Raw genomic sequence first — 14,787 nt, 5'->3', positions numbered from 1 at the left:
TCCATCTGCATACTTGTTAGTGCTGCTTCTAAAATGGATTCCACAGCTGGTGTTCTCCTTACTTGAACTGGTAAAAGTTCAGCTTGTTTCTCATTCAGTCACTTGACTTGCTTAAAACATGACTTGTTCCTGTTTTCTCCACCGTTTCTAAGAATATTCCCATCAGGTTCATTTTGGCTAATATTCTTAAAGTTGTAAACTCACATATTACACACAGTTCACATACAAGTCAATGCATATAAACATTTCTTTTAAAAACCCTTATGCACCAATGTAAAAAAATACCTTGTCCTTTTATTTGTATTTGTATTTTATATTTAAATGTTTTCCACAGATTTTTAGCACAATGGGTAATAGAAGTATTTCACCTGGTACACAACTCAGGATGCTTAAAACATAAAAATACATTTCAGTATTTTTTCACTGTTTGTAGAAGAGTTTAATAGTCAAGTTACCCATTTACATCTTTTAGTACTAATAATTTTTGATTTCAAAAAACTTGTAGGTATACTGCAAAACCTTTGTTTGCTGCAGTGCAAATTTGTAAATGGCCATTTTTCACTAGAGTTAGCATACCCTTGAAGCACCTGTCTGTTTTTTATTGAGTAGAGAGAAGTATCCATGTCATATATAGATATTCTCTCTGGTCTGAATTATAGGGATGTTAAAGTCCAAGACATTTGGTAAACGTTCTGTTCAAAGAATCAGAAATGGGTACGTTTCCATTGAATTCTGAACTTTATGTCAAATTACAGATTTTGCTGATTTTTAGCCTGTTTTTGGTATATTCTGATAAGCACTGCAAGGTCACTGTTCTTCTGTCTGCTAGCATGACAGGAAGCCTCCTCAGTTTATTCCATGTTTTATGCTTAAGTGTTGGGAGGTGGGGTTTCAGACATGCAGAATGTATTCTCTTGTTTACTTTTTAAGATGCCTTTCCTGCTGTCCAGCTGTGCTCTCTTTCTGTCCCTCACTCATTAAATGCTGGGAGCAGCAGCATTGCATATGCAAAGGGGTTAAAAAGTGGCATTTGATGCAGCTGATTTTGCCTGATTCAGTTGTTTTATTTTAGCTCTACAGCATCAATTCAACTTGTGATTAAGGGAATAAAAGGAATTAGAACAATTTATTAAACCAGATAAGACCTATTTACACAACACAAAGTAAGTTAGTTCTTAGGTTACACATTCTCGTGCCCACCTTCCATCTCAACAAAATGCCAAGAAGTAAATAACCCATGTAAGGAAGGACTACATTTACAAATATTGCTCATTTCAACACTATTCCATAGGTAGAAAGAATACACAGTTTTTAAATGCAAGATTTAAAAACTTAAGCCCACTCTCTAATAAAAAGCAAATACACCTAATATAGTGGAACATTCTCCAAATCACCAGAGGCTAGACCAAAAATATGAGATAAGACTCATTTAATATGATTTCTTATTCACCAAACCCTCTTCACAAAGAGGTAATTATTAAGGTAATTTCCGCCTTTTGTATTTTTTTAAGTTTTCTACTGAGTGTATCATTAAGAGTGTGCAACATGAGGAGGATGATTGAGGAAGGGTTCTGCAGCTCATTTTACCTGTATCTGTCAGAGGCTGGTTTGTTAGAATACCTTGTTTGATCCTGTTTTGAAAATTGTATCTATATGCTTTTTCACAAATAGGATATATTGAAATCTTTTTTGTAAAGAGCATTATGATTTGGTTTTTATGAGGTAAACTCAGTTCCCAAACTTTTCTCCGGAATGCACAGGAGAGTGGTTGGGAAAGAAGGCGGCACTGCATTGTGAGTAGGGTAAAGAATGGTGTTAAATCAGCTAAAGTTTTTTTTTCACATCCCTAATGCATTATTGCCATTGTATTTTATTCTTTGACTCCTTACCCATCCACTATTTTGTGCACATTTGTGCATAGCTGGCAAACTTTTTTCCTCAATAATTTATGATCATTAATTTTTTTTTTGAAGTGGTTAACACTTTTTACTAAATATTTGTGGTTAGCCTACCTTAAATGGTCAGTTTATGGTCAGTCAGAAGATGGCATTTGTCTTTTAGAAAATATTGTAGTATTGATATAAAATCAGTAATTACATTTTCATTTAAGACAAGTGTTTTAATCTGAAGTGGGTCAACTTGCTTTGAAACAAAGGAAATAAAGCATATACAGTACCAATGTTCATTATTTATATAGTCTTTCCCTCCTTTCTGTGATGTTACTTTACTAAAAAACACTCATAATGAAGCTTGAATTCACTTACAAAATAAAACTTAACTTCAAACATGCCTCCCTTAGCTGCAGTAAATGTCTGTTTTTGCCATCCGTCTAGTTTTTACGAATCCTCCATAAAACACTGCAGATATTGGATTAGATAGCTGGAAAGAATGTGAGCCAAATACACATGTCAGAGTCACCATCCACTTTTTTAATTTGGTAATTTAATGTAAGCAGAGTATTCTGAGAAGTAGGTGCAATTTAGTTTTATTTTCTAAGACTCAGGTAATGGATGCATTTTATCAGATTGTCTTTAAACTCCATTTCTATCATCCTTATGTTGTTGATAAATTGAAGTAGCTTTCATTTACTTTACTTTTACTTAGAAGAGACTATAAATGAAGTGCACAGTGTTCTAAGGGTTCCTGACCAGCTGTCATTCATTTACTAATAGTGGAGATGGATTGTCCACTGCAGTTGCTGACCACTTGAATTTGCTTACATGTGAAAGCAAGTTAAACAGAAGGCAGGCTCTGGAGCAAAATGTTGTGTTATTAACATGGGTGAGTAAGTGAAGTAGAAGGCATCCTGTAAATGTACCTTCCCTAAGAAAGGTGCATACATAGAGTAGATGGCTCATTGAAATGTACGTCTGGTGTTAGTGAGGCTTTAGTTTAGTTTCATTAAACCCGAATGTTGTTTTCATTTCCTGTTGTATACAATAGAGGAACACCAGTCAATGCAATGAGCTTCAGAGATTTTCCAGCCTGGTTTCTATTCCTTTACAGGCAGATGGGTTTCTATAGAAAGGAAATATGTTTTTCATGCCGAGGAAGGCAATCCACTCTGCCCACAAGACCTTGCCATAAGAAGAGAAGAAAACAAGCTTCTGACTACTGGCTGGAGACGAATGCAGGAAAGGGAGCAGCCCTGTACTGGACCAAAGCATGTTCAGAAAATGAAGGGTTGGATGCATAGAATCACAATTGGTCACATCAAGGCAACAAACAATGTAGGCTAAAGCAACTTGGCATCGGTGTTTTGGATAGAACAATGCTGCTGTTTACAATTCAATTGTTAATAAGTGTTTTTTTTTTTTCTTCTTTTTTTTTTATAAGCGTCTTAGTCATTACTTAAAGTAATAAAATTTGGCATTTTAGTTTTATTTGCCTACATGACACTTGCATATGGTAGAGTGCCTTAAAATCGACACATATTCCTCAATAAAAAATTTCTTTGTACCGACTCTTTAATTTTACTGGGGCCTTACTAATGAACTGAGAAACAGCACCAGTGGAATATCTTGAAGTCAATATACTCCTAACAGTTAATGTCCTAGAACAAAAACAAATGAATAAATACTATTTAGTGGAATGAAAACTTGAATAAAGGAGGATTCAAGTAAGTTGAAGGTCTAAGGGGCTGAGGTGAAGGGATCAGCAGGTGAAAAAGCACTAAAGAAGGGTTGCATTCTGCTGAGTTGGATAGGCTAACCATAGATGTCCAATGAAAAACAAAGTCAATGAGCACTTCCGTACCACACTAAAAATGGGCCACAATTCCTCTGAAAAGAGCTATAAAGAGTCAAACTAAACTGTTTTGTTATAATTGTGAATGGTTAGGTGGGGCCTGTCAATGCACTGGAAATGGCATTTATAGGAATTTTGCAATACCCATCTAGGAAGCTTAGAGCTACGGCACATATTTTAATGCTGGAGTTATGGACATTTTTCACACTTAGAAATAAAGTGGTGCAAACCATAAAATATAGACAGAAGTGGCAATTATGTTAAATGTGAGAGGGAAGGTTTAGTTGAAGACAGGATCAAAAGGGCATTTAGTACAGAGCATAGTGTAGTTGTATGTAGAAAAAATGTAAGGAAGAAATGTAAAAAGTTCTTTAACGCTTGAATACCCTAGCATTACAAGGACATTTCTTCAAGCCACACAATCTTATGGGACTACGTAGCTAAGTAGAATACATCAGGAACACATTATATGTTTGCCTTATCAATGTATCACTTTGTTTGTCCTATGCAAGTTGCAAGAACTATACTAACTTAAGGCAAAATTTGGGCTGGGTATAGTTTGCTGTTATTTTTATTTTTAAGACCATTTAACTTAAATAGTAGGGTTTCACTATAATTGTTTTCCCCCTAATTATTTCTTAGGAAGTTACATTTAAAGGGATTAAATAAAAGTTATAAATAATTGGTTGCGATCGCCTAGTAATAAAGCTGTTTTCTCCTTTGGTCCCCTTTCTAGAATGTCTCCAACCATAAGCTGTTAGGCTTTCTTTTCCACTAGGCTTTTTCCTTTGAATTCTAGATTATCCCTGTAGCATTATGGTGGGCGTGCACTTGAATCCTACGTTTGACAACCCCTTACCCTAGCTTGTGAGATTCATGTGTGTTCCTGCATGTTTTACATGTCTTGTCTTGCACTTGTTGCTGCTACAGTATCTCTGAAACTTGCAACCACAACTAGGATCAGCAGACTTGAAAAGGAATTTATAGAATCCAACAACATTTGGTAGTCAATAAAATATTAAAATAAGTATGTTTATTGACTGACCCTCTGTTTTCTTGAAATAATACATTTTATTTTTATTTTTCTTTAAGCTTTGCAAATCTCTTACTCCATGGGATATTCTTCTCGGTCTTTTGGCAGCTGCAACACATGACTTGGATCATCCAGGTGTTAATCAGTCCTTCCTCATTAAGACAAACCATTACTTAGCATCTTTGTACAAGGTAATGTATAAGATATTTTCATGTTGAGCTGTTATTAATGAGGTTTCTCTGCCTAATTCCCGTTTAATGTAAGCTATATATATTAGATTAAGGTTAGAGAAAATTGTTCCTGGAGTACTACTGAATATTTTTTTCAGAGCATCCTGTTATGTTAACTGAACTTTTCATTCACCTGAGTAGCATGTGCAGCTGTCAATCTGCAAAATGCCCAGAATTGTAGTTTTATTTCTGTATGAAATGTTGGCTTATGGTTTTCAGCCTCTTTAGTGTTCATTCTACTCATTTTGTGTACTTGTGTTTTAAATTTGATTTATACTATTATGGTTTTAAGTTAATTGTTTCTTCCTTAACAGCAGCAAATTAGTAATCCACAAACTATTTATGCAAAACACTTTAGCAAATAATAAACTATTTTGATCATGTGTTTAGCAATAATGGTTACAAAGGGTGTAGAACTGAACAGTTTTAATCCTTTTGTGGCCCACAGTGAATCCGGTTGTAAAAATATGACACATACTATTTAGAATTTCAACAAAGCCAAGGTATTCCACTCTTACTTTAAAAGACCTCACAAACAATATATTCTTCAAAAAGTATATGTGTATATATGTATGTGTGTGTGTGTGTGTGTATATATATATATATGTATATATGTATATATATATATATATATATATATATTGCAATTAATATATATATTTATATATATATTACAGTTAACATTTTTAGTGAAATTAACTACATATTAATCACAATTTTACATGTTTTCCTTCAAGAAAATTTATATATTTCTGTAAAGCACAAATAACTTAGTGATTACTTCCTAATAAAATCAATTTAAATGACCACTTGCCTCGGTATATTAAATTATTCCAGTTTATGTATTGATAGTTTTGTATAACAGAAACAACTAAATAAACAGCAAAACACTAATTAGCCAATAGTTCATAGTAGGGTTTTTGTGCGACATCAAAATACAAGTTAGGCTAGCACTTTGATTGATTGGATCTGTCAGTAATACAATCTTTTAAATAATATGAAGATTAAAAAATGAGACATTATTGATTTTCTGACAATTTATTCAACCAACTGCTTAAGCACGTCAGTATATTCAAAGTATGCTATTTTTTTTATTAAAAGCAGATACAAAAAATGGATGTTCACATGGGAAAGTATTGGCCAGGAATGCTAAATATTTTCTTTCTAACTTAGCAGGACTGAGTATTTGTCCTCCTGTAGCTTGCACCACTGTAATAGATCCCAATTCAGTGTCTTTTTGCTGCTCAAGACTGTATTATGAAGGATGAGGGAAGCATCAGTGACCAGGGCTGCAGAAAAAAAAATTATTATTATAAAGGGTGCTGCCAACTACAAAGACTAACCTGCTTATCCAGGGCAGGGACTCTGGGCAACTGGAGACTATTACAGTTATTCGATGCAAGGCAGCAACAATACCTGGACAGAAAGTCAAGTACATCAGAGTGACACATACACTCTCACTCTAGGGCCAGTTTAGCAACACAAATTCACTTCATTTCATCCTCTGTGTCTTCGACTATGGGAGAAAACTGGTGCATACCCACACAGAAATTGGAAAACATGCAAACTCCTCAAAGGAAACACTTAAGACTGCGACCCCAATCCTAACCTCAAGGCACCATCACTACGCCACTGTGCCACCCCATACATACTGCATATTTTTAGAGTCTGCTATGTCAAAGCTATTAGATCACAGTATTCATGTCAGTTATTAAAAATAGTCTGATCCTGTAAACATCTGTTTTGAAGGAGAGAGAAGGGAAAATTAAAACAAAACAAAAAAAAAAAAAAACATTTTTGGCACAATTATTTTCATAATATCTGTCCTGGGGATCAGTGAACAGCATGTTTGAAGGTTGCCCAAAGCTCTTGTTACACCACTCACATTTAGAAGAAGCATTAGAGTTTACAGTTTGAGCAAAGCCAACACCTTCATAATGCTTCAAGTGCATTAGAATTGAAATCTACTGTTTAATGTAATCACTGGTCAATTCTGAAAGACTGTCACTACCATAACAAATTGCTGTCTTCATCACGCGCTTCACATTCTGACAGCCTGTATTCTACCTGTCCTGCTCCCCTAAATTCCGTCAACCTCCACTGTTCGTTGGTGACAAGTAAACTAGAGGAAGGTGAAGAGGTTGAAATTCTGTAGCACAGAGACAGGGGTTGAGATCATTTTGTACTAGACGCAGTTTCTTCTGCTCTCAATGAGTGAAGCATAGTCAACCTATACATTTGGGTGTTTTGTTAAATTTATTAACAGAAATTTTTAACACATTAATTGCACTCATTTAATGAGATTAATCAGTAGCATATATTATATATATATATATATATATATATATATATATATATATATATATATATATATATATATGCAAACAAAGGTCTGTGAAGCAGTTTGCATATTTGTAACTATAAATCCACAAAGGGAAAAAATGAATCACGAACCTTAAAATAGTTTTTTATTTCCAAGTTTTCAACTCATTTCAGGAGTTGTCATCAGAGGAAAATGATTAGACATACAGGAATCCAAGGCAATGTATTGCAAATAAGGGAGGGGAGGGGAGGTGGGGGAGATTAATGAGATGGGGTTTAGAGGGTGTTGGTCATAAAATGTTATTTATTATATGCATGTTCTTCTGTTCAAGCCTGCAATTCTCTGGCACTTTCAGTATGCCTTGAATTTTACTTGCTCTGAGTTCCATTTAAATGTGTGTACGGTTGAAGTTGTATGTGCGTAAATCAGAGACTGTGGGGCCTTCCTTCTGACAGCATTGCAATGTTCTTGCATACATTTTGTGTTTGCTTTTGATGTTTGTCACACGTATACAGCTGGTCTTAAACCACATGGTATGCTGTAAAACCATGTTATGTGTTTCTGCTGTCGATTTCCCTGCTTTTAGCATTAAAAAAGACTGTGTGCAGAGTGTTTGTAGGCTTGATGCCTGATTTATATAAAATTATATTTTTCTTTCTTAGGAGCACAACAGTAGTAAAGAACAATGCTGATTTCACCTGGAAAATACAGCAATCTATAATTTATTATCATTCTAGATCAGGGTCATGGGAGCAGGAGCTACACTAGGGCACTTTTAATTAAAAAAAAAAATTTTGAAAGCTGAATATAATAAGCAACTGTGAGTTAATATTGTACAAACTACCCATTGTTATCAGACTTTGGAGGAATGGCTAATCAAACATAATATTATAGCCTTATTAATTTCAGTGTAGAGTGATGCAAACTTGTGTCATGAGCAATCCTCAAGTGAGGCTAAGACTTTCTGTAAAGCCAGGGATTTAATGAAAATATTCAGCATGGGCTCTATTTGTGACATCAATCAGTACATCATATATAAATGAGGTTGTTTTGAATTCAAATGCATCCAAAATTCGGGTTATATCAAAAGAGGGTAATTCTCAAGTAACGTTACGCTGGAGAGAAATTAACAGGAATGATCGCCAATAGATCATATACACTCACCTAAAGGATTATTAGGAACGCCTGTTCAATTTCTCATTAATGCAATTATCTAATCAACCAATCACATGGAATTTGCTTCAATGCATTTAGGGGTGTGGTCCTGGTCAAGACAATCTCCTGAACTTCAAACTGAATGTCAGAATGGGAAAGAAAGGTGATTTAAGCAATTTTGAGCATGGCATGGTTGTTGGTGCCAGACGGGCCGGTCTGAGTATTTCACAATCTGCTCAGTTACTGGGATTTTCACGCACAACCATTTCTAGGGTTTACAAAGAATGGTTTGAAAAGGGAAAATCATCCAGTATGCGGCAGTCCTGTGGGCGAAAATGCCTTGTTGATGCTAGAGGTCAGAGGAGAATGGGCCGACTGATTCAAGCTGATAGAAGAGCAACTTTGACCGAAATAGCCACTTGTTACAACTGAGGTATGCAGCAAAGCATTTGTGAAGCCACAACACGCACAACTTTGAGGCGGATGGGCTACAACAGCAGAAGACCCCACCGGGTACCACTCATCTCCACTACAAATAGGAAAAAGAGGCTACAATTTGCACGAGCTCACCAAAATTGGACAGTTGAAGACTGGAAAAATGTTGCCTGGTCTGATGAGTCTCGATTTCTGTTGAGACATTCAAATAGTAGAGTCAGAATTTGGCGTAAACAGAATGAGAAAATGGATCCATCAAGTCTTGTTACCACTGTGCAGGCTGGTGGTGGTGGTGTAATGGTGTGGGGGATGTTTTCTTGGCACAATTTGAGCCCCTTAGTGCCAATTGGGCATCGTTTAAATGCCACGGGCTACCTGAGCATTGTTTCTGACCATGTCCATCCTTTCATGACCACCATGTACCCATCCTCTGATATCTACTTCCAGCAGGATAATGCACCATGTCACAAAGCTCGAATCATTTCAAATTGGTTTCTTGAACATGACAATGAGTTCACTGTACTAAAATGGCCCCCACAGTCACCAGATCTCAACCCAATAGAGCATCTTTGGGATGTGGTGGAACGGGAGCTTCGTGCCCTGGATGTGCATCCCACAAATCTCCATCAACTGCAAGATGCTATCCTATCAATATGGGCCAACATTTCTAAAAAATACTTTCAGCACCTTGTTGAATCAATGCCACGTAGAATTAAGACAGTTCTGAAGGCGAAAGGGGGTCAAACACCGTATTAGTATGGTGTTCCTAATAATCCTTTAGGTGAGTGTATAAGGTTTTCTATAAACAGAAATGAAAACCTCAAGATGTATGTAAATTGGTACATGCCAAGACTAGATGGATAATACCAGACCTCAAAACTGCCCCTTTTAAACTATTGGTAAAAGCCCTTTGGAAAAAACAACTTTTAGATGTTAGATTCTGTTTTTCCAGTTATGTGCTCTTGTGTATCATTTTTACAAGATCATTCAAGTGTAATTCAGAGATGGTAACGTGAGTGGTTGAATTTCAACTAGTGATCTTTCAACTAGATATGGGTTAATAATTTTTCCTTTGTTTCTTGATGTCTCACTTCCCACCATTCTTTCTACTGATACTGTATTTTTGACTTGACACCAATTATCTTATAAACAATTATTTTAAAACATCTACTCAAGTTAAACACAAACTATTGACATTCCCTAATAAAAGCTTTTAACAAAATAATCCCACAGAAGTATGCAAGCACATGCTAATATCCTCGTATGGCTTGAGCAAGGAATTGTATTCTTTTCTAGAGAGATTCAGCTGTTTTTAAAGTGTGCTTCATGCTTTGGAACACAGTATGGCAATGTGTTTGTAATGCATTTAGATTTCACTCACCTTTTTACTTTGCTGTATCCTTACTTAGTTTAGGGATGATTTTATTAAGTTAAATAAGCCTTGTCATTCTTTCCATAAGAAAAAAAATTTTTAGAAATGAAGTAGCATTTTTGTAATGCGCATTAAGTAAAAAAAAAAAGAAAAAAAGTACAGTATATATTTCAGGTGTTAAATATTATCACTGTTTTGCACATTTTTATAGTTGTCTACAGAGACATTTAATAGTTAAAGTTTGCCACCTTTATTATTTTTATCCAGCACAATAGTATACTGAACCCTTTTTGCTTTTACAACATAAGATTAGTGTAACTTAATTTTAGTTTGTTATACACAGTCAGGTCCATAATTATTTGGACAGTGACACAATTTTCAAAATTTTTCCTCTGTACACCACCACAGTGGATTTGAAATAAAACAATCATTATGCGATTAAAGTGTGGACTTTCTGCTTTAAGTTAAGGGGTTTACCAAAAATATCATATGAGCTGTTTAGGAATGACAGACATTTTTGTTCATGGTCTCCCTCTTTTCAGGGGCTCAGAAGTATTTGGACATTTGACTGACAAGCTGTTCCATAGCCAGGTTGGAGCAGTTCCCTCATTATTTCATTAATTGTTAAACAGGTAAAAGATGTGGAATTGATTTCAAGTGTGGAATTTACATTTGGAAGGTGTCATTGTGAACTTTAAATATGAGATCAAAAGTGCTGTCCATGCAAGTAAAAAACAGTTTATCATTAGGCTGAGAAAGCAAAACAAATCCTTTACAGAGACAACAGAAACACAAGAAGTGGTCAAATTAACCTTCTGGAACATTCTTAAAAAGAAGGAACGCATTGGTGAACTCCAACACCATAAGGCCTGAGCAATTATGGAAGACAGCTGTACTGGATGATAGCAGAATTCTTTCCTTGGTGCAGAAAAACCCCTTCATAAAATTTAGCTAAACCAAGAACACTCTCTGGTTGGTAGACCTGTCATTGCCAAAGTCTACAGTCAAGAGAATGCTTCATGATAGTAAATATAGAGGGTTTAGAACAAAGTGCAAACCGCTGGTAAACTTCAAGCATAGGAAGGGCAGATTAGACTTTGCTAGGAAACGTTCTAAAAGCCTGCCCAATTCTGGAACAATTTTCTTTGGACAGTGGAAACTAAGATCAAAAATATACCAGAATGCTGGAAAGAGAGGAGTATTGAGAAGAGAATAAATGGCTCATGGTCCAATGAATAAAACATCATCTGTAAAACATGGTTGAAGAAGTGTTATGGCATGGGCACGCCTTACTGCCAATGGAAGTCAGTCACTAGTGTTTATTGATGATATGACTGCTGGCAGAAATAGCAGGGTGAATTCTGAAGTAATAAGGGCTGTAGTATCTGCTGCAAAAATGATAGAATGATGCTTCATAGTAGAGGTGGACAATAAGCCAAAACATACTGTGAAAGCAAACCAAGTGTTTTTTAACTGACCTCAAGTCAATCAACTGACCTAAACCCAGCTAGACATGCATTTCACTTTCTGAAGACAAAACTGGTGGCAGACAGCCCAATGATGTAGCAGCAACTGAACAGAGCTGCAGTAAGGACTTGGCAAATTATCACTACGGTGGAAACCCAGCATTTGAAGATGGCCATGGGTTCCAGACTTCAGGCATTAATTGATTGATTGTAAAGAATTTTCAACCAAATATTGAAAATTATCATTATATTTATAATTGTTAGTTTGTCCAAATACCTTTAAGACCCTGAAAATAGTGTAGGGCATTTATAAAAATGTCTATATTATTGGTAAATCCCTTAAACTTGCAAGGAGCTGAACTATATACAGTATGTGCTGTTTTTAATTCTCCCCAGCCAAACCAAGTTGTTCTTCAGAGAAAAACAAGATCTGCTCCCTGCTAACATGAAGTACTGAAAAACTAGCAAGTTATGTGTTGTTATATATTTAATAATAATAATAAATTTTATTTATACTGCACTTCATATTTTAGAAATCTCAAAGTGCTACAGAGTAAAACAAAAATAATAAAACAAGAAAATCTATGTATGCTTTAACAAAATATCTTTCTAAAAAGATGAGTTTTTAGATTCCGTTTAAAAACATTAGTCGACTGTGGGGCTCTCAGGTAGTCAGGGAGGGCGTTCCACAGTCTCGGCGCCACAGATGAAAAAGCCCTATCACCCATACTGCGAAGCTTGGTTCTAGGGACTTGGAGAGTGTTAGTGTGTACAGAGCGGAGAGTGCGTGAGGAGGTATGAGGGGTAAGGAGTTCCTGTAAGTAAAGGGGGGCATGTCCATAGATGCACTGATGGGTGAGGAGAACGACCTTGAACTCAATTCTGAGTGGAACAGGGAGCCAGTGAAGGGTTTTCAGGATTGGGGTGATATGGTCATGCTTTCGCACCCTCATCAGGATCCTGGCAGCGCAATTCTGAATATACTGGAGTCTCTGAATACTCTTGCCAGGAATCCCGATAAGGAGCGCATTACAGTAATCCAACCTGGAGGAGACAAAGGCATGGACGAGCTTCTCTGCATCTTCCAGGGTGAGAGCTGGTCGGAGTTTAGCAATATTCTTGAGGTGGTAGAAGGAAGACTTACAGAGGTGTTTGATGTGGGCGTCAAAGGTGAGTTGAGGGTCCATTTTAACACCCAGATTGGTGACAGATGTGGAAAGGGGAATGTTTTGGCCAGCGAAACTGATACTGGTGATGGTAGAAGAGCGGAGATGGTGTGATGTGCCAACTAAGATGGCTTCTGTTTTGGATCTGTTTAGCTGAAGAAAATTGAGCCTCATCCACGCCTCTATCTCCTCCAGGCAGGTAGTCAATGTAGATATTGGCAGAGGAGCAGTAGAGGAGGTGGGGGTAGTCCTGAGGTAAAGCTGAGTGTCATCAGCATAGCAGTGAAAAGATAAACCATGTCTGCTAATGACATTTCCAAGGGGGAACATGTAGATGGTAAAAAGGATGGGGCCTAGCACAGAGCCCTGTGGGACACCACAAGTGATGTTGTGGGAATGAGATTTTACGCTGCCCAGGGCGACGTGCTCAGTTCTGCTGGTCAGGTAAGATGTGAACCAATTGTGAACATTTCCAGAGAGTCCAATGGTGTATTTCAGGCGGTGAAGGAGAAAGTTGTGGTCTATTGTGTCAAAAGCAGCTGTCAGGTCAAGGTGGATGAGTAAAGAAGGGGAACCAGTATCTGCTGTTACCAGAAGATCATTGGTGACCCTGACCAGGGCTGTTTCGGTGCTATGGCCAGGCCGGAAACCAGACTGAAACTTTTCAAACAGATTATTCAGTTTGAGGTGGTCATGAAGTTGAGTTGCAACTATTTTTTCCAGAACTTTAGAGAGAAATGGAAGATTGGAAATGGGCCTATAATTGGAGAGAACTTCAGAATCCAGGGTGGGTTTTTTCAGTAGGGGTCTGATGACAGCAGTTTTTAGTGAAGAAGGAATATGGCCAGCCAAAAGGGATTGGTTTATGATCCTGGTGATAAGTGGAGAGACGGCAGAGACGTTGGCGCTCAGTAAAGCTGAGGGGAAAGGGTCCAGGGAACTGGTAGACAGTTTCATTTTCTTGATGACATCCTCCACCTCTTCCCGTGTGGCAACAGAGGAGGAGCAAAGGGGCTGGACAGTCTCCGACAGTAGATCGACAGTGTTTTTGGGGCTTGTCAGGATATCCGTGGTGGAGAGGTGTAAGCAGATGTTATCAACTTTTTGTTTGAAGAAATTTATGTGCATATTGCACCTCTCATCGGTGGCCTCAGAGTGGGCAGGTGAAGGAGGTTTGAGAAGGTGATTTATAGTTGAAAAAAGTTTTTTGGGGTTCCTGGAACTGTTGCTGATGATGGTGGAATAGAACTTGGACCGTGCAACCTTCAGAGCTTCTGCATACGCCCTGTTGTGTTCCCTATAAGCCTGTTTGTGGACAGTCAGCCCAGAGGCCTTGAACCGCCACTCAAGGACACGGCCAGCCGTCCTTCATTTTTCACAGTTCGCATTTATATAATACTAGCTGATTACCAGTGGCTTCGCTCACTGAGTGCAAGGGGAAAAAAATAAAATGTAGTATATAAATTATTAAACAGTAAAACATTAACATTTAAGAAGTAAAGAAGGCACTATAACACAACAGGTTAGTATAACTAACAGCAGCTTAAATGTATTTGGATCATTTCTCTGTAGATCCCTTGTGAAAGATGCTACACGACCGGTGTGGTATAGAAATAACATTTTGTATGTGATCCTCCAAATTTCTGCCTGACAATGTTGCTCTGTGTGCCTGTGATTTCAGAGAAAAATTATTCTGAGAAATGTGGACGCTGCTGTTCCATGCTTAACGGGCAGCAGGTCCAAACAATTCCCAAGTCCAAAACTTAACATGAAGAGGTCGGTACATCTTCTTAGATGTAAACCCTACATTTTGTTAAAAGAATTCATCACAAAAGCAACCTTGAATGTTGCAGCGTTTTA

At 37.1% G+C, this 14,787-nt stretch overlaps 1 protein-coding gene across 2 annotated transcripts in view; it reads left to right on the top strand.

Moving 5' to 3' along the window:
- Positions 1–14,787, top strand: part of pde7a (phosphodiesterase 7A) — a 158,648-nt gene that overhangs the window by 130,370 nt on the left and 13,491 nt on the right. For both annotated transcript variants that reach the window (XM_039754582.1, XM_039754583.1), the window contains one exon: positions 4,840–4,971. In XM_039754582.1, coding sequence (XP_039610516.1) covers positions 4,840–4,971 — 132 coding nt within the window. The remainder of the gene's footprint in view (positions 1–4,839; positions 4,972–14,787) is intronic.

This window comes from Polypterus senegalus, chromosome 5 (genome assembly GCF_016835505.1).
Source record: "Polypterus senegalus isolate Bchr_013 chromosome 5, ASM1683550v1, whole genome shotgun sequence".
NCBI classification, from domain to species: Eukaryota; Metazoa; Chordata; class Cladistia; order Polypteriformes; family Polypteridae; genus Polypterus; species Polypterus senegalus.
This window is presented reverse-complemented; position numbering and strand designations above follow the sequence as displayed.